This window comes from Haliotis cracherodii, unplaced genomic scaffold, assembly GCF_022045235.1.
Source record: "Haliotis cracherodii isolate W230 unplaced genomic scaffold, xgHalCrac1.p SCAF_6, whole genome shotgun sequence".
In the NCBI taxonomy this organism is placed as follows: Eukaryota; Metazoa; Mollusca; class Gastropoda; order Lepetellida; family Haliotidae; genus Haliotis; species Haliotis cracherodii.
The window spans coordinates 23,579,707-23,601,447 of record NW_027266319.1 but is presented as its reverse complement, the minus strand read 5'-3'; the positions used below and the strand labels follow the sequence as shown (position 1 = coordinate 23,601,447).

General features: G+C 41.6%; 1 protein-coding gene across 1 annotated transcript; it reads right to left on the bottom strand.

Moving 5' to 3' along the window:
* Positions 1–2,780: 2,780 nt before the first annotated feature.
* LOC139445456 (uncharacterized) lies at positions 2,781–14,824 on the bottom strand. The gene is made up of 6 exons (XM_071226601.1): positions 14,647–14,824; positions 11,533–11,862; positions 9,109–9,521; positions 5,330–5,429; positions 3,535–3,620; positions 2,781–2,933 (listed from the first exon to the last, which is right to left on the bottom strand). Exons 1-6 carry the CDS (start codon positions 14,822–14,824, stop codon positions 2,781–2,783), a joined length of 1,260 nt encoding a protein of 419 aa, XP_071082702.1.
* Positions 14,825–21,741: the final 6,917 nt, after the last annotated feature.

Below are 21,741 nucleotides of genomic sequence, written 5' to 3'. Positions count from 1 at the left end.
TAGGTATTGGTACCTCCCAATCTATTGACTGAAATTGGGAGAGTACCCGGGTATGCTGCCATGAATAAAGCCCTTCTGACAATCTGGGTAATGCAGAAATATGCAGTGTTGGGGAGTCTTCACATTTTCCAAAAACTTCTGGGTGGGTTTGACCAGGCAGCGCTTCCCGGGAGAAGCCCATTCCTTGTCTGGTCTGCGTGTATTTTGGTATGTTGTTGTAAAACCGTGATACCAATTTATTTCTACAGCATTTTCTGGAACAAATTACTTTCAAAAATAAAGAAAAAGAACCAAGCTTCCCAAACACCCATTAACAAAAATTCCCACCAATATCCCATCGCGTTGTGTTCCTCGTATCGTATTGTGTACACCCTTGTCTCAATGAGGGCTGTGTCTCGCACGTGTCCAGACAATGTTTGATTTCCTTTACGCCACCGGTCAAAGATTACCAACTAAGCGATCTTTCTACACCCTCCGAGAATCAAAATCCGTTTGCATTAACTTCTCTTTTTGTCAACTTTAACGCAGATCTCAAAACAAACAATCCTTCAGATGGCGTTTGACTACCTGCTTAAAATCTTAAGCTGCGGATCGAACAGGAATGCTTGATGTGTATAGACTCTTCTGTGGCGAAGGGAGATGGCAAGTGCACCTAGCAATCGTTTATCGCATGCTTTTGTGATTATCATGAAGAGATAAAGGATATATTGGACTGTACTTTGTTGATGCATTTGGACTACAGATCACCAGATTGTCACCTGTTACAGAAACTGTACTTTACGTTTTGCCCGAGAGAGAGAGAGAGAGAGAGAGAGAGAGAGAGAGAGAGAGAGAGAGAGAGAGAGAGCGAGCGCTGGCTCAGTCACTTAAATCGCCGGAATTTGTGATCCTAAATAAATTAAACGTGCCAGAATCCTATCTCAGTGTTTCGTTCATTAATTCGTCATTATTACGGTGGGTTAGTTATCAGCAACGTAGACACAGCTATAGAGTTTCACCAAAGTGAAATCCATCTTTGACCTGTATCATTTTGAGCTTTCGACCCGTGGTATAACCGAAACGTGTATACTCATTCCCTCACTTAATTAAATATAAAGGGTAAAGATTCAGGAACTTTAGAATACCTAAAGGGGTTTGCGGCGCTTAAGGATGTGTGACTTTTGTAAACCACAGTAAAATATAAATATTGAGAGATGCTTACTTGAACGGAACTTAAATAGCGTGTGAAATCGTTTATAAGAATTGCACGGGGCACTTGTCAATAGGACGTCACCATCAATGCACGAGTGCGCGTAGGGAAATTAGGTGTTGACTTGACAATGATGCAGTGATAGGTTGAACCATAGGATATTAGAAGCAGGCATCACCACAGCCTACATACCTTGAGGTTCGATTGCCACAGCAGGAGTCTTGTCTTGTAATATGAGTAGGGTGTAACTGTCCAGTTGAAATGAACAGTTTGCAATATGTCACAACTGTTCACAGATTGTTGAGTTGCAAGGATTCAACGCTGATGATATTGAATCTTTACGGAATACACCCGTGCTCGTGGGCTTTCACCAAAGAGAGAATTATAAACATGACGGTGACGGTGTGTGACCTGTTTTTCATTTTCTTTCCTTCCTCTTTGTTTGGGTGGGGTGGGTGGGTGTGACTCTCGCATTTGGCTGATACGCCGTGTTGTTGGAGTGCCTGAGTGATTGAGTAAGATATGCCAGTGTCAGCAATACTGACGCAATATCGGGGGCACGGGTGGACCAGTCGTCTAAGGCGCCGCGATTCGCTGTGCAGAGTTGCGTCCCTTGGGGGCGCCAGAAACCTATGATTGTGGGTTCGAATCCCGGTTCGCCCCGATTAGGTTTCTAGGTTTGTCAGCACCATACCCGTGCTCGTGGGTTTCGTCTGAGACTTGCATCACTTCGGGCTTTCCTCCCACATTAAGCTGACACGCCTCTATATAACTGGAATACTGTTAAAAGCGGCGTAAAAGCCAACTCACTCACTCACTCACTGACGCATTATCAAGCTTGAGCACACAAGAAATGGGCTTCACACACTGTAGCGATGCGGAATCGAACCAGGCCTTTGGCGTGACGGGCGAACAGTTTACACACCAGGCAACCCCTTGATAACACAATTGCTTTCAACAGTGACACTGACATTCAAACAATAGGGTAACCAGGTCTGATAGTGACAGGAAGTGTAATCACAAATTCAAATTCTTGTGAACTGTTTACCTTCGTTAACCTGAAGTTCTGGGACCATCGCGCACATGTTGACTTAGCCATACATCGAGACAAGCGGTGTACCGATTTTAGGCCTCAGTACTGAAAGGCGTCCCCCACAACGTTACATGGTCTTAATCAATAAATAGAATAAGTTCGTGGTTCCACGGTCTTTTTCTCAACGTCAGCGATGACCTGTCTGGGTTCGTTACACTAGCCGTTCATTGATGAAATAAGATCATCCATTTTTTTACAAGTTTATTCCAGAAAATACATAAAAAGACCAATATATATTATAAAAGGACATGTTCCACATCCGACGACAATAAATAAAGAAAACACATCGGTGCCCATGAAACACACACTAGCCATGCTACACGAAGCCACGCACGGCCTCGACTTGGCTTTGGCGGAAGTCACGTTGTAGGAAATCTCGCGAGATGTCCTCGAGACTACAACTAGTCGGGGAACATACTTGCAAAAGTCCCACTTTTTGTAGTGAAATACACCACGTGCACACACCAGTCAATATCTTTTTGGTAGGTATTCGTGGTTTTAAAGCAATGCTTTGAAGCCAACATCGATGTTGGAGAAAGTGTCAATCAAGTTCTCTGTGGCATCTGTCTCTTCTTCGTTGTAGTCATGGAGATCAAAGTCATCAAGTGGTACTTGTTCCACAAATCGTCTACAATATCTTGCCACCAGGACCTTGAGAATACAATATATATCATTGATATAAATCACCGTTCGTTTGAGGCCTAAAGGAAACGCAATAACCAATCACATTAATATCAGATGTTAGTGCTCGCTACCGATACACGAAGATCTGAGGACATCCCATTACAGGTCATGTCAGAGATTGCAAAGTGAAAGTTTTCTAATCGTTAAACCTCGAAAAAGCTGATGGCATTTTCACACTTCCACGATATAAGCATTTGAAACGCAAGAGACTTTCCATAGTCCTTGGGAAATACTGCTAAACTATCTCTGGGACCTTGGGTTTTATTTTTTTAGATAAATCCAACCCCTCCACCCCCCTCCTTCCCTTTCCTATACATGTACGAATGAAAGGCTTGTTTAACTTTTTTTTGTATATGAAAACGTTAACATAACAGATACAATTGCTTAGTTACTTTATGTTCTGGTTGAACAAAAAGTACCAAAGCACACCACACTTATTATTTCCTTATCTCCAAAGGTCATCAAGACTGTAAATTGGAATTCACCACTTGTCAATACAATCAACTAAGGTTACAATATGAAGGCAAATAAGACAACATCCATAATTTAATTATCACAAAAAACTCACATCGTCAAGATAACCTCTGTATTTCGTCTCCTTCTCCAAAGGATCAGTACCCACGGTAAGCGGGCAAGACGTCTTCTGCACGGGACCTAGCGGAGGAAGCAAAGTGTTACTGGCGATCACTAAAACGTTTCTCCCTTACTTAATACTAGGCCCCGTTCCAGAAAGTGATGTTACTGTCGTAGCTCCCATTCTTAGATTAACGATCATCGTAGGGCTAACATCGACGTGAGAAAAGGGGCACTGACTGCTAATGGTTGGTCGATGTAACTCATAATCTATTGCCCCAACAACCAGAAAATTGTAATTAACATCAAAACGTAAGCAAAAGATTTCCCCTATTCACAAGATCGAACATACCACGAAGCCCTTCTCGAGACGATAACACATTTCCACTAATACAAATTCAATTAATCGCAATCTAAGTCATTTTCTGACACAAAACGTTTCATTCGCACCCGTAGTCAAATTTACCGATATGCACGTTCTGCATGTCAAAAGTGCATTGAAATGCAGAGAGATATCCGATTGATTAACTGGTGCACCGCCATTACAATACTACTGCAAAGAAGTTAAAAAACTCCCGGTTTTGTCATATCGCTAAAGTGAAACTGTCATGACCCGTGAAGATCCGGGTAGAATCGGTCTTCAGCAACCCATGCTTGCCGTAAAAGGCGACTATGCTTGTCGTAAGATGCGACTAACGGGATCGGGTGGTCGGGCTCACTGACTTGGTCGATGCATGTCATCGTATCCCAATAACGTGGATCGATGCTCATGATGTCAATCACTGGGTTGTCTGGTCCAGGCTCGATTATTTACAGACCGCCGTCACATAGCTTGAATATTGCTGAGTGCGGCGTTAAACAATAAACATACGAAATAATCTGTCATGACTGGTGGGTATTGCAACACACAGCCTTCCAATTGTGGGTGTTCTTTAACTTGTTTTGAGTGGACTATACATACTATATGAGTACTTTAACAGGAACAACTCAGTGACTATGGTAAAGCCTCGATGCCAAAAGCGCTATGATACTTTAGAAAACCAATTAAAGGTGATCACGTCTTCAAAATCCTACAACTTAAAGACGGACATTATGAAGTAAGACTCCCAGTCCTAAATGATGAATATTTGAATGAAGCGTCCGTAAAAGTCTCATTCGAATCCCACCCAACCCCGTACCACAAGGCGAGTTCAGGACTACAACTGCCGCACGTCTGGTAATTCAGTGTTAACGTATGGGGATTACAACAGGTTTTGCGTTATTGTCGCTTTGTGGAATAGGACCAGGAAGAGTGGGCTCTGTGAAACATGTCTGAAAACACGTACGTTAGCTAATATTCCTGGTATTATGTAATAAGTTAGACCCAACAACCTGCTTCTCTAACCCCGTATGCGTCCGAGAGAGCGTAGGGAAATAATTTATCATATCGCACCTAGTAATTGATCAAATACACTCGACCACTGTTGTGTCGAACATATCCGAGTGTTCGACACATCCGAACACAATTTCGCAGGGTCGTTTCTCGACACCACAAAAAACATGATATCGTACCTGAACTACAGTAGGTTACAGTAAAGAACAGTTCAAGATAAAGAAAGACTATACACCGTTTAGTTAATAATAAAATCATTATAAAAGAAACAACGTGTTTGTATTTCAATGAGGAATTGAAAAAATACCTGTGCAATTTAGTTCCTGTGTCTAAACTTTCTTAATAAAACATCAAAATCGACGGGATCGGACAATCCGAGGTCGACACAGCGATGTTCAACTGTGTAGACCACACTTACCAGTGAAGTCTTCTGAAATGATGCATGGCTGGTTGTCCACCCTCAGTAGCAGCGTTCCGTCTTCGTAGATGAGGGACACCCGGTGCCAGTCATATGGTGACTGCAACAGACGGATATAATAGGACACACAACAGAACATACTGGAGCTGACGCCAACTGAGCATACTGGAGCTGAAGACGTAAACACCTTGACAATAGAACATACTGGAGCTGAAGACGTAAACACCTTGACAATAGAACATAATGGAGCTGAAGACGTAAACACCATGACAACAGAACATAATGGAGCTGAAGACGTAAACACCTTGACAATAGAACATACTGAAGCTGAAGACTTAAACACCTTGACAATAGAGCATACTGGAGCTGAAGACGTAAACACCTTGACAACAGAACATAGTGGAGCTGAAGACGTAAAAACATTGACAACAGGACATACTGAAGCTGAATACATAAACACCTTGACAACAGAACATACTGGAGCTGAAGACGTAAACACCTTGACAATAGAACATACTGAAGCTGAAGACGTAAACACCTTGACAATAGAACATACTGAAGCTGAAGACGTAAACACCTTGACAATAGAGCATACTGGAGCTGAAGACGTAAACACCTTGACAATAGAACATACTGAAGCTGAAGACGTAAACACCTTGACAATAGAACATACTGAAGCTGAAGACGTAAACACCTTGACAATAGAGCATACTGGAGCTGAAGACGTAAACACCTTGACAACAGAACATACTGAAGCTGAAGACGTAAACACCTTGACAATAGAGCATAATGGAGCTGAAGACGTAAACACCTTGACAACAGAACATAGTGGAGCTGAAGACGTAAAAACATTGACAACAGAACATACTGAAGCTGAATACATAAACACCTTGACAACAGAACATACTGGAGCTGAAGACGTAAACACCTTGATGATAGAACATACTGGAGCTGAAGACGTAAACACCTTGACAATAGAGCATACTGAAGCTGAAGACGTAAACACCTTGACAACAGAACATACTGAAGCTGAAGACGTAAACAACTTGACAACAGAACATACTGGAGCTGAAGACGTAAACACCTTGACAACAGAACATACTGAAGCTGAAGACGTAAACACCTTGGCAATAGAACATACTGAAGCTGAAGACGTAAACACCTTGACAACAGAACATACTGAAGCTGAAGACGTAAACACCTTGACAACAGAACATACTGAAGCTGAAGACGTAAACACCTTGACAATATAGCATACTGAAGCTGAAGACGTAAACACCTTGACAACAGAACATACTGAAGCCGAAGACTATAACCTTGACAACAGAACATACTGAAGCTGAAGACGTAAACACATTGACAGCAGAACATACCGAAGCTGAAGACGTAAACACCTTGACAACAGAGCATGCTGTAACTAGAGACTTAAACCTTGACAATAGAACATACTAGAGCTGAGGACTTAAACCTTGACAATAGAGCATTCTGGAGCTGAAGACTAAACCTTGACAATAGAGCATTCTGGAGCTGAAGACTAAACCTTGACAACAGAGCATACTGGAGCTGAAGACTAAACCTTGACAACAGAGCATACTGGAGCTGAAGACTAAACCTTGACAACAGAGCATACTGGAGCTTAAGACTAAACCTTGATAACAAAACATACGGGAGCTGAAGACTTAAACCTTGACAACAGAACACACTGTTACTAGAGACTTAAACCTTGACAACAGAGCATTCTGGAGCTGAATACTAAACCTTGACAACAGAGCATGCTGGAGCTGAAGACTTAAACCTTGACAATAGAGCATACTGGAGCTAGTGACTTAAACCTTGACAACAGAGCATACTGGAGCTGAAGACTAAACCTTGATAACAAAACATACGGGAGCTGAAGACTTAAACCTTGACATCAGAACACACTGTTACTAGAGACTTAAACCTTGACAACAGAGCATACTGGAGCTGAAGACTAAACCCTGACAACAGAACATACTGGAGCTGAAGAGTAAACCTTTGCAATAGAGCATACTGGAGCTGAAGACTAAACCTTAACAACGGAGCATACTGGAGCTGAAGACTAAACCTTTGCAATAGAGCATACTGGAGCTGAAGACTAAACCTTGACAACTGAGCATACTGGAGCTGAAGACTAAACCTTGACAACAGAGCATACTGGAGCTGAAGACTTAACTTTAACAACAGAGCATACTGGAACTGAAGACTAAACCTTGACAACAGAGCATACTGGAGCTAGAGACTTAAATCTTGACAACAGAACACACGGGAACTAGAGACTTAACCCTTGGCAATAGAGCATACTTGAGCTGAAGACGTAAACACCTTGACTACAGAACATGCTGGAACTGAAGACTAAACCTTGACAATAGAGCATATTGGAGCTGAAGATGTAAACACCTTTGCAATAGAACATACTGAAGCTGAAGACTTAAACACCTTGACAACAGAACACACGGGAACTAGAGACTTAAACCTTGACAACAGAACATATTGGAGCTGAAGACTAAACCTTGACAACAGAACACACGGGAACTAGAGACTTAGTCCTTGGCAATAGAGCATACTGGAGCTGAAGACATAAACCTTGACAACAGAACATATTGGAGCTGAAGACTTAAACCTTGACAACAGAACATACTGGAGCTGAAGACTAAACCTTGACAACAGAACACATGGGAACTGGAGACTTAAACCTTGACAACAGAACATATTGGAGCTGAAGACTTGAACCTTGACAACAGAACATATCGGAGCTGAAGACTAAACCTTCGCAACAAACTAGAGTGTTCTACATTGAAAACAAAACATACTGGAGCTAGGTACTTATACCTTGACAAGTGATCATTCCGGGACTAAAGATTCAAATCTTGACCACAGAACGTACTGAAACTAGAGACTTGACAAAATACCATACAAGAGTTGAAGATTAATACCTTGACAACACGGCTCCGACAACAGAACACACAATAGAACATACCGAAACTATTAGGACATGCAACCAATCATCTTTGAAATGAAGAATTAACCCTGTATGTCATGATCATGTCCAAGTGATCGTAGACTGTTGTCATGTAGACTGATTTGACATGATCATGCGGAAACTTAGTTTTTTTTTAACCGGGATGTTATAATTTTCTTCAGTTGATTTGGCAAAATAAGAACGATTTTGATCAGATTTTTTAACTTAGGAATTGTAGTTGACCGTTCATGCTAACATCAAATACACTGACACAATATATAAGGGTGGCGTTTGGGAATGTCTAAGTTTCTATCAGGCCCCGTTAACTCGCACTCAAAGGTCGTAATGGCGGAGTAATCTCAGATAGCATTGGGTATCCGTAGCGTTTGCGTACTTTGAAAATTAATATATGAAATTATTAAAATTATATTTTCTTCTACCTCATTATCTCTATTTTCTTTTGTTTGTTTATTATCCCCATTTCCCAGAGTAATAATTCCTAATTATGACTGGAACAATTATTTGTAAACAAAATGACATTTTTAACTGATTAAAAAACTGAGTACTGTCGGACTCCACTTCGAAAGTATCACCACGACTCAAACTGTAAAACACAACCTATTTTGAATATTGTGTAAAGCAGATGCGCTACAGGTGCAAACGTCATTTTAACACTCATGTGATGAAGGGGGCTTTTTTGTCTTTAACATCACTTTAAAATATTTGTTTATTTACAACCAAACTGTCTGACACACAATTTCGAACACACGCTAACGTTTCTTATTTGTCTGTTTCCTACACTCACCAGCTCACGTGTACAGACAATAGCTTTCCGCACGTTGACTGTCTCGAAGGCGAGAAGGAAGGATTCATCCGCTGCCCGGTAGCCAATAGCAAGAGACGGGGTTGTGTAACCAAGGGCAGTCACGTTGCAGCCATTGGACAAGATAATCTGGTATTTGTCACGTGTTGTTGGATTATCTTCTGCTTTGAAGCTGAATTCAACGCGTAGGGATTCGCTGAGTTCATTTCCGGCGAAGTACCACACGTTCATATATCCATCCTCCAAATATGCGTACTTATTACCCTTTTGGGTGGACTCGCGAAGGGATATCTTTGCACTTGGTGACAACTCGATATATGAGCTTTTGGCGTTATCAATGATGCCGTTGTCAAATGTTACGTTAAACATCGTGTCGCATGGTGTGGCCCCTGTAAGAAAACACATTTATTCAGTTATCCCTTTAAAAGAGATTCATAAGCACTCCTACACTAAAGGAGTACGATTGAGAGGCCTACTTCATAATTGTCATGTTACTGGGGTTGTGAGACGTCATTTAAGACAAAGGGGTCTTTTCTGCCGCTCCCAGATGATGTTTCTATTTTAAAACGCACGTTTTGCTTTGCTTTAATAAGTGAGCACGAAAGGAAAACCATGATAATATCTCACCTATATGAGACATATAGTTTTACTGTGACAATGGATAAAATATTTTAAGTAAACTGCTTGGCAAAAGCATTAACCCTTTTTCGTTAGTGGCTAAAATGAAACAAACAGGAAAGGGCTATTCGAAGGTGATGTATTTGATACGGTATCATAGCGGTGCTTTTGACCTTAGGTTTGAAGTGCTTCGGCGACCGTTTTCAACCAAGAAACGTTTCGTAATTTGTAATTTTGTTGTCAAATCAAATTTTCACGCGTATACTTTATTTCTTAATTATTTCATGTGCACAACAAAATGTTTTTTTATCAACAAGAGACTGTCTTGTATATTTCTACACCCTGGCATTACGGACTCTTGTCATGTGTTCGAGTCCTTGGTTCCCGTTAACCTAGATGTGTCTACCTACATCACAACCATGCTGTCTCAAGCCTCATAACCAATAATCATTCCCTAAATAATCATAGAATTTGACAAAGACAAGACCTTCATTCAGATAATACATAGAGAATCTCACCCTCGTGTCTTTTGATATCAAATATATCAACACGAGTTGATAAAAGTGGAAAAATTCCGAGGCTTGCCGCGGATTTTTGCCACTTTTATCAACGAGTGTTGATATTATTTGATATCAAAAGACACGAGGGTGAGATTTTATTTATCATCCAACATCATTCTTCCAACTTTTTCAATTTGTAGTAATTAGCAGTGTCTTCAGTGTAAAAAGCACTGCTAACAGCTTCAGTGGCAGAGCCATTAGTGATGTCATTTGATTGTGACGTCATGGTAACCAGTGACGTCTCAATGGTCTGCAAAGCATTGTGATGTGATTTCATTGCAGCGATATCTACAGTGTATATATCGCTTGATCTAATCCAAGCGATATCTCCTGTGGGAGCCAGTTTTGGATGATAAATTACTTGTAGGGACCAGGGTGAGAATACATCCCCAAAATTATTGGTTAAGGATAACGCACAAATAGTGTACGAGCTACGAAAGTTGACGAAGTTGTCCAGAAATGCGTGCGTTATCGGACGTAAAAATACAGCATCAAGGTAACAAAGTACTGCGTAATCAGATATAAAATGCAGTCTAAAAGCTAAAAGAAATCAATAAATTTATGAAAATATATACAACACGAATATGCTTCACTGAAATTCATTCACGATATACGGTACATGCAATACATGAAAATCGCTTATTTCGTGCTTTGTATCCAAGCTGCATTTGAACGTAATTGGCTCGTGTAGTCATCGTGTCCCGATTGAGGATGACGTTGCCAACAATACAAAGTACAAAGCACAGCGATGTAGAAGGGATATTGCCGTCTGTGGCGTATTAGGGGGCACGGGTGGCCCAGTCGTCTAAGGCGCCGCGATTCGTTGTGCAGAGTTGCGTCCCTTGGGCACGCCAGATACCTATGATTGTGGGTTCGAATCCCGGTTCGCACCGATTATGTTTCTAGGTTTGACAGCACCATACCCGTGCTCGTGGGTTTCACAGAAGTGGTAAACGTCTGAGACCTGCATCACTTCGGGCTTTCCTCCCACATTAAGCTGACAAGCCTCTATATAACTGTAATACTGTCAAAAGCAGCGGTAAACCCAACTCACACACTCACTCACTTACTTAGGCGTATTAAACAAATCGAAGATGTTCATATCTCTACTAGAAGTCTTAAAAAGGAATTGTTTCTCCGGTATCGGTGCGCAACTTGCAAATCCTACGCGTCAGTAATTTTTATTTACAATAAAAAAAATATCAAATGTCCCGCGACCTACTTTGACGTGACAGGAAGTCCTTTTCTCCATCCGGGCCCCACACACATCTGCAGGCGGTCTGGTTCCAGAGTAAACCGGTCACCGCCAGATTGCATTCCCGGATGATCCACTTGCCGTTGACCAACTGTTCGTACTTGCTGGTGTCGTTGCTGTGGACCCTGTAGTCGGGGCACTTGGGCATCTTCTTCAGACCAGACGAGTACTCGCACCTGCAAAGGGTTTGGTTCCAGATGAGGCCGGTCTGACACACCTGGTCCCACCAGACGTTGTTGTGGAACACCTGGAATTTGTTGGTGTCGTTCTCGTGGGGCCTGTGAGAGTCTGTGCAGTCTGGAATAGAATATATGAATGTTTTGATAACATGTACACGACCACCCCATGGTATAACACTAGGATAATGGCCTTGTTGTGTTTGGCGTCAAAACTAACGTGCATGTCAAATAACGTTTAAAAATGGAACTTGTTGTAACCCTGCCTGGTGCTCGGCATTAAGGGGGTTAACCAAGGACTGGTCTGCTCGAAGTCAGGATACTGGGTCTATGCTAAACTGCGGTTATTATCTCCTTGGGCTAGCACTATACACCCGACAGTAATCCTTACTAGTACAAACAGACACACATACACAGACATACGCACACACACAGGCATTCGCGTCGCTATTATGCAATAATTTGCAATAATCTTGAACGCGACCTCAAACAGTATTTCACCCCACCTCACCTTTACATTCTTAACAGTATCAGTTTTGCAGGTGTTACGCCATATTACGTTTAAACCTTGTAGATCTTGAATTTATCTAGAATATCAAGATGGACCTCATGTGTATTTTGTGATTTGTTGAATAAAAAGTATATCATTCAGATACTCGTAGTTCGATTGGGCATATATACAGCAAATGGACGGAACCCAAAGACAGTTCGTTGTATCCGTCAGTTTGTTATAAGGGTGTTCGTTATAAACGTAGTTTACTGTATTTCATTATTACGATATAACGATAAGATGCTGTGGCAATTACACTTCTTTCATATCGTGCTATCTCTATGGTTAGTGTTTCCAAATATTATACCTGTTACGGTGTGTAATAGCAGGCTAACATGTGTGTTTTAGTGCTCACAGGGCTCTTATAAAAATGTTTGGCTGTGCCGTTTGGAATAAACATTAACTAGAAGAATACATAGATCCATCTTCGCACTCGGTAAATGTCATGTCACCAGCTGTAATTTTGAAAGTTTGCCCTCCCGTCTTCTTTTATTGATAACAGCCTTTATATGTCTGAATACCCAAATAGACTTTATGAATCATAGGTGAGGTGAGGTGAAATTGGGTTTAACGTCGCGTGTATGTGTGTGTGTGTGTGTGTGTTGGGTGTGTGTGTGTGTGTGTGGGGGGGGGGGGGGGGGACTGCTTGTACTAGTCCGGACTGATGCCGATTTATAGTGCTAGCTCACTGAGATATCATGCCGCAGTTTAACATGAATACCCCATTCAGACACAGTATACTGACCCCGAGCCGACCATTCCTTGTTTTAGCCCTTTAATGCCGAGCGCCAGACAGGGTAACAACAAGTACAATCTTTTAACCTCTTTTTGTATGACGTGGCCGGGGATTGAACCTCGGACCTTCCGCTCTCCGGGCGGACGCTCTACCACTAGACCACGGAGGCGTATTAGCGTGTTCAGATATAATTGAACATTTCCCATGTTTTTGTCTCGTTTATTGTGGCTTTACAAGGTATTAAAATTGTTCATAAAACATCATGACTTTTTGTCTGAGTGTAACCTTCAGACAACTTGTTTCGTTACGACTTTTCCGTGCACTAAAATACAATGATTTTCAAAGCTGAAGACTGTCTACATACAGATGTTTTGTTTGTTTGTTGTTTGACGCCGCACTCAGCAATATTCAAGCTATATACGGCGGTCTGTAAATAATCGAGTCTGGACCAGACAATTCAGTGATTGACATCGTGAGCATAGATCCACGCATGCACTATACGACAACATGTATCAGCCAAGTCAGCGAGCCTGACCACCCGATCTCGTTAGTTGCCTCTTACGACAAGCATGGGTTGCTGAAGACCTATTCTACTCGGATCTTCATGGTTAATATACAAATGCATAGACAGGTAGTAAGCGTGCAGCCGTACCTGTATTCACTGATTAACCCTGTATAGACGGTACATATGAAATAAGAAAAGACTGTAGCTCCGATCACTGTATTTCATAGATTTTACACCTCCCCAAACGACTTCTCTATATCAAATAAACTGTCGGGGAAATATAAGAATACGCTTGAAAACTTGACATGATCACAGAAATTCAAACGTTATCAAAACGTTACAGGCTGAAAACAGTCGCCGAAACACTGCAAACTTGAGGTCCAAAACACAACTATGATACCCGTATAAAATACATCACCATCGAATATCGTTTCTTGTTTGTTTCATTTATTGTCACCATCAAAATAGGTGTTTACTTTCCTTAGTTTATATTAGAACTATATTAATCTATGGTGTATAGTGGTTCCAACCCACCTTGGACATGACAGAGTCAACTAGTCCTGCGTTTGAATCCAAAACTTTCCTCGTGTTTGATCATTTGCTTAAAAAAGCACCAAAGTGGTAAAAATCTACGGACTGTGATATATTATGCTTTTCCCCATGTGAAGCTGACACGCTGTGAAGGAAGGTTAAGCACCTCTAAAGATCGTTGAATAGGAAGGAAGGGTGTTTAAATCAATTATTTTGGTCAAGAGAATTATATTTGTTGCCGGTTTGAACAGCACATCAGTTATATCATGGCCTGTCAGCGTGGGGATGGAAGATAGCAGGTCTCACACGTTCGCTACTTTGGTCAAACCCACGAGCACGGGTATGACGCTGGCAACCTCAGAAACATTATCGGAGGAAACCGGGATTCCAACCCACGATCATAGGTTTCTGGCACGTGGAAGGGACGCGGCGTTCTGAATGGCTTAAGGCCTTAATCCTGATCAATATTGGCCCAAATACACCTCATGCTTTTCGTTTGTAAATACACCAATGCAAGTATTAATGTTATAGTATATATGTCTGTAGCTTTGTTAAACGATGTTATGCAAACGATTTAACTTACTAAATCGTCGACGTTTCACATAGACTGACGAGTCCGTCGTCGTTGATTCCTCTTCGAAGTTGGCCGCCCTCATGTCTAAGCCGGCGTCCTTGATTTCATGGTGGTCAGATGGGAATGACTGGACATAACTGACCAGTATCACAATTGCAACACACGAACAGGTGATGAAAGATTTCATGTTGTTTTTTGGCGAGCAGAATATCTATAAAAAAAGTACAGATTATTATTATGATGTACAGATTAAAATACAAAAGGCAGCAAGGAGGGTTTGGGTGGTCTTGGTCCCTGCCAAGACAAGCTTGTTAGCTCATCATCAGCCCCCCCCCCCCCCCCCCCCCCAACACACACACACACCCCGCTTCACTTGGTTGAATCTCATTCCTGTACCGTCCAGGAGTGCAGAAGCATCAACAAAATCAACATTGACATTGAGATTATGTCCCGCATCCTTGGCTCGTTTAAGTAAACTGTGGAATGCCTTGTTTTCATCATGCGTCTTGACATGCTTGACAAGAGGATCATCAGACAAATAAATGTGTGCAAAAGTGCACAATGCAATTCTATCATGAAGAGCCTTCACAGAAATAAAAGGTTATGATTATGATGATGATGATGATTCTTATTATTATTATTATTTCAAATGAGTCCAAGACGAGATGTAAACTTTTGTAAAAGATCTGCATCACTTAGGGATATCCTCTCACATTTTAGCAATATATGTTGTGAAAATGCTGTTCAGAACGGCGTTCACTCATGAAATCGCCCAGGATGTTTTCTCTCGGAAAGTCTTACGAAGAAGAAAAACGCCAAACCCTAACAATGAAACATTTTAACCGATAAACGGAGTAAGATAGGTAATAGTGATGAACATGAACACCAAAATGCCACCCTTTAAACCGTATCTATCAGGGCTTGTACTTGTCAGCTTGCTGTGAGAGGAAAGCCTGAAGTGATGCAGATCTTAGACGTTTACCACTTTAGTGAAACCCACGACCACGGGTATTGTGCTGATAGACCCAGAATCACCAAGGCAAAACCTGGAATTGGAACGCACGATCACAAGTGTCTGGTGTGCCCAAGGGACGCAACTCTGCACAGCGAATTGCGGCGCCTCAGACCACTGGGCCACCTGGAGAGTGATGAGGTGGGACTGACACGGGGAAAGTTAGAGAATTACGAAGCTGGTGGGTATAATGAAATGTTGGCACACTCGTCAACAGATAAGATGGATCTTAGGTTGTATAGGTTGACATTAATGTGACTCATTGTTTAGAGGTGTTGTCATACGAATAGTATTCGATATCATTAATGTGACTGATTGTTTAGAGGTGTTGTCATACGAATAGCATTCGATATTATTAATGTGACTCATTTTTATAGGTGTTGTCATACGAATAGTATTCGATATCATTTATGTGACTCACTGTTTAGAGGTGTTGTCATACGAATAGCATTCGATATTATTAATGTGACTCATCTTTAGAGGTGTTCTCATACTATGAATAGTATTCTATATCAATAATGTGACTCATTGTTTAGAGGTGTTCTCATCCTATGAATAGTATACACGAATTTTCATTTTAAGTCAAGTTTAAATATACATTGCCACAAGTAATTACCATTTGAGTTTTATTACAGTGTCAACCATCACAGAACGGTGTGATTATAGAATCTGTCTGCCATCCAATAGTATCACAAAATCTAAATAGATCCCGTTACAAATTACGCATGCATAATACATTTTTACGATTCTTAAGGTTAGTTGTGTTGGGATTAGGGTAGGTTATCCCGAACTCTATCCTTAGCCTTTGGACTGAATAAAATTGGTGGCGAACATATTCTATAGTGGCTCAAAACTCTTTGTACACGGTGACGGCTCTGTCAAGAACTTATAATCAACCTTTCTGTAGCAAAATATATAATTACGTCATAATCTATTCATCGCCCAAGGACGCAACATGATCTAAAAGTGAATGGTTTGCAAATGCTCTCAACCCCCATGAAATATAAACAGCGAGACAACCAGCGGTAATATATATGTATGTTCTATACTTTCCACTCTGGTTCAAATCCTTACAGGGGCGGTCGGGTAGCCTTATGGTTAAAGCGTTCGCTCGTCACGCCGAAGACCCGGGTTCGATTCCTGTCCCGATATTGCTGGAATATTGCTAAAAGCGGCGTAAAACCATACTCACTGACTCAAATCCTTACATGCGCATACCTGAATGAAAAAAATGGTAACACGATCATAAACGTTATGCAAGATACTCCTCTTTGAATCCAAGCATAATGCCGTTCATACCAAAGAACCCAACTTACCTTAGAATATAGGTCCCTATTGTTCCATATCTTGAGCACTTATGAAAACTTTCCCTTGGGAGAAAATCTTTATAAATGCAGGTTTGTTTGGCTTTGGCGGCAACGCAGTAGCGTAGCAGACGACAAACAAAGGCTTCGGCATGGGACTTCCGCGAATGATCGACAAACATGCTTTGTATCTCGACTCACAACAACAAACAATGTAATCTCCCTATCAGTGTTGCCTCAAGAAATTGGGGGAGAGGTGTAGTAACCCTCTAAAACACGGCCGGAGTTTGTTCGATCAACGAAACGATTTACATAGGGGGACCAAATATGGCGACCATCCAACAGGCTTCTATTGGCAGGAGTGTCGTCAAGGCGGAAGCGATTGTATTTTCAGAACAGAATGAGCATCAAGCGGCTTTTCGCTAGCTCGGAAATCACCGCATTGTTTGGAAACAAGTTGCTTTCTAGCAACGTGCCAAACAGATTCTTTGAAAATTAGATTTAACTCACTTAAAAGGTTTAACTGTGTTGGCAACGTACACATGATGTGTTTTTAGAAGTATCCTGTTTCCAGTTTGAGGAACAATGTTATTGGGTTTGATATTAACATTAGTTTTCATGGTGGCCTGACCAGCATATTTTTACTCGATCAACCTGTTTGAGATCAGGTGCACTGAAGGTCGTAGGAACTCCTGAATGGGTCCAAGAGAATCCGAGAGAGAGAGAGAGAGAGAGATAGAGAGAGAGAGAGAGAGAGAGAGAGAGACAGACAGACAGAGAGAGAGAGAGACAGAGAGAGAGAGAGACAGAGAGGCTAAAATAATAAGTAAGGGGAAGAAAGGGATAATATATCCTAATGTTTCATTTGAACCCGTGAAGAAATAAAAATAAATGGTGTTAAAGTATTACAATATTTGTCTGATTTCATTTATTGAATACCATTACATTATTTAATTCACAAAACAGTTTTGAAATTTGACGTCACGGTATGGGCGAACATTCGTCAAAAAATACAAAGTTGAGTGAAGATCTGTGGTGGAATAGGTCTTCAGCAACCCATGTTTGCCATTAAAGGCGACTATGCTTGTCGTAAAGGCGACTAACGGTATCGGGTGGTCAGACTCGCTGACTTGGTTGATGCATGTCATCGATCCCAATTGCGTGGATCGATGCTCATGATGTCAATCACTGGATAGTCTGGTCCAGACTCGATTCTTTACAGACCGCCGTCATATAGTCGGAATATTGCTGAGTGTGGCGTTAAACAACAAACAAAGCAAACAAAGTTGAAATAAAGGACAAAAGTACGCAATGATAGTCAAATGTTACAAATAAAGTATTTGATATTACTTATAAAGATCAAATTACAAAACAAACAGACGCCGGTAAAAAAATCAATACTGAAATAAAGGTCAAATGTACGCTATATAATAGTCAGATGTTACGAAATGACGTCATATGAAAAGAAAGAACAATATGTACTAAAGAACGTTAGTGCGCACGAAAGGACACAAAACTGCAAACGGACGTTGACAATAAAGAACGCAAGATGGCGCTGCAATTTGTAAAATATACCGAGTTTAATCGGCTTGCTCCGCTGTGTATATGATAACTGCATACGGAGGTGCACATTGTATATAAGTATATGATACTGCAAATAGATGTTCTACTACAGCAAGCATTCCATTGGTACAATCATTGTAAAAATAAATATGCGTTTCACAACTGCAATGCTACTTCAAACACACATACGGTGGGGCCACTAAACGCAACATTTATAGACTGATCAAAGGATAAAGTAAAAAATTGACTTTTTCAGGCAGTCTACAGCTTTAAGCACACAGGTTAGATATTTCTAAAGATTCAATGTATTTAACCTGCCCTCTAAACACAACATGTCGAAGACACGTTTTGACAAAAAAATACGGTTCTGCTAGAAGTATATCAAACATGTTTTGTTTGTCGTGGGAGCTCCGACCACATGCCGGAGACTTATAGCGATCTGTGTGTTGTATATTGAGTATGTGACCAGCACAGACAGAAGCATGTTAGACAGTGTGTTGAACAAGGTTTTGAGTTCAACAGGTTTCTACTCAAACAACAGTTTCACTTCTCGGCTTTGTCTCTTCCGAAAGTCAGCATGTGTTGAGCCTTGCCTCCACAGGTGAGTTCACATGATGGAGAAAAAGACCTCATTCAACAATTGCATGTTTGGGACTTAAAACAACGCTAAATGTTAAGTTATGGTTCAATATTGATTTTTGTGTTTTTTTTCAGGAAACGTGTTTCTCACATTTCAACATGAGAAGGTCTTTCCCGGAAGATGATTGTCTTAGGTGTAGAAAAAGAGTACAAACATGATTATGGTAAAAAAAGGTCACCTTGAGATACTGACTTGCCCACAGTTAGATTTGCACTTGACGTTCGAAAAATCGTCTTCGTCATATTAGCAAAACGTATGGGTATGATCATGTCAAACATGCAAAACTTGCAAGTGTAAAAAGACAAAACATTAGTTTTTAAACCGTCTGAACATGTCTGATATTTAATAAACCGAAATATCAGTTTTACGTAAATTCAACATTCAATGTTTCCAAAGGACCATCAAAATCCTCTATCCTACCTCGTCTTTTGTTGCCTGTTTTGAGGGGAGTTGCTCTTGGCGCAGTGAAACAGTGAAGTTAAGCAGTGATTAGTAATGATATGTTTTGTTTGCTTGTTTGTTGTTTAACGCCGCACTCAGTAATATTCCATCTATATGACGGCGGTCTGTAAATAATCGAGTCTGGACCAGACTATCAAGTGATTGCCACCACAGCATCAATCTACGTAATTGGGATACAATGACATGCATCAACCAAGTCAGCAGGCTGACCACCCGATCCCGTTAGTCGCCTCTTACGACAAGCATAGTCGCTTACGGCAAGCATGGGTTGCTAAAGACCTATTTTACCCCGGATCTTCACGTGTGTACAAAAACGAGCCATTCGTTAGTTTAGTTTTATGTTGTTTTGAGTCTTCAAAATTATTTATGGTGGTGGGGTAGCCTTGTGGGTACAGTCATTTTCTCGCCGCACAGAGGGTTCGATTCCGGACATTGGTATAATTTGTGGCGCCACAATTCTGGTGTCCTCCTGCCGTGATACGGCTGCAATGTTGCAATAAGGGATTCGAACCACGATCCTAGGTTTATGACGTGCCTATAGTACGCAACTCTGCACAGCGCATTGTGGCGCCTTAGACGACTGTGCCATCCGTGTCCCCACAGCATAGTATGAGAGGAGAACCCTAATGAAACCTTTACACAGGATGGCAACCTTTGTGCCTCCTCTGTGCGACCATAGAATTTGCCAGGTCGTCGTTGGAGGCTCAAAGGAGGCAGAATGGTTGCCTAGGTCGTTCCAAAGTGGTACACAGGAGGTTCAGACATCGCCATGGACGCCATAGTCGCCGTGAATTTTTGAACATGTTCAAAACAGTCGCACAAAGGTCGCCGAGGAGGTTGGTTGCTCAAAGGTGGCTCAAAGGAGGCACAAGCATTGCCGTTGTTGCAGAATGAAGGCACAGTGGTCGCCCAGTGATCTCAAGGTATTAGATGCGTTCTGCTGAAATATTGTCCCGTAAATCTGGCCGATGTTTCTGCCTCCAATGTGCCTTCTTTGGGCGACCAACAGCGTGCATTGAACGGTGAGTATGGCGACCGCCGTGCCTCCATTCGGCGACCACGGCAACACTTGAGACGCCACGGCAATGCTTTTCTGCCTCCTTTGATCTACCTGTAGTGCCTTCTCAGCCTGCCTATAAATAGAGGGCGTGTACCTGCAGTGTTTCATTGTGGTTGCAGACGTTGAACAACTCGAGCAGTTACTGCTGAACAACTGCTGGAGCAGTTTCATAGAAACATGATTTTCTGGGTTTCGGCGACCATTGAGCGTCCAGGCCAGTTTTTGATAGCTCGAAGGTGGCAAAAAGGTCGCAGCCCTGTGTAATGGGGGCTGATGCGCCTCCTAGTCGTTTACCTCTTTGCATCATGTATGGTGGGTATCACCTACAATAGATGGCGCAGCCTAGTGGTTTAAGCGTTCGCTCATTAATCCGAAGGCCCGGGTTCGATTCCCCACATGGGTACAATGTGTGAAGCCAATTCCTGGTGTCTACCCCATGATATTGCTGGAATAATAATAATAATAATAATAACTCACTCATATACAAAGATCTCATTAATACAAACAAGCAGGGTCAATCGGGGGGTCGGCCATATGATCCCGATACGCCTATGGGACTCTGCACGGTGCAGTGCGGCGCCTTAGACAACTGGGAACCTTTTCCGCCTCACATGGACAATGTACACGTTAATGTTGGTATTGCTCTGCCTATGTTCAGTTTGCTTGTTTTATTCTGTCACAATACAACTTCACAAATATGTTTTTCCCAGTGTTCAAACAGACATTTTCAAACATTCCTGTTTGTCTTTGTGACCCTGACGTATATAGGAACTGTATGCTGTGTAGCGGTTAAACTGACTCTACGGGGTCACTCCCCAGTGTCAGATCCAATGGACAGATGATCTGTTAGGCTCAGACTTTAAATGCAAAATCACACAATATTTCCAGAATTAATATTCCCCAAATTAAAGGTAACCGTGATAGAATGCATTGAAAACTGAACACAATATTATTAATTATTTTGACTTTGACTATATGGCTTCAGAGGCGACTAACGGGATCAGGTGGTCAGGCTTGCTGGCTTGTTTGATGCATGTCTTTGTATCCCAATTGCGTAGATCGA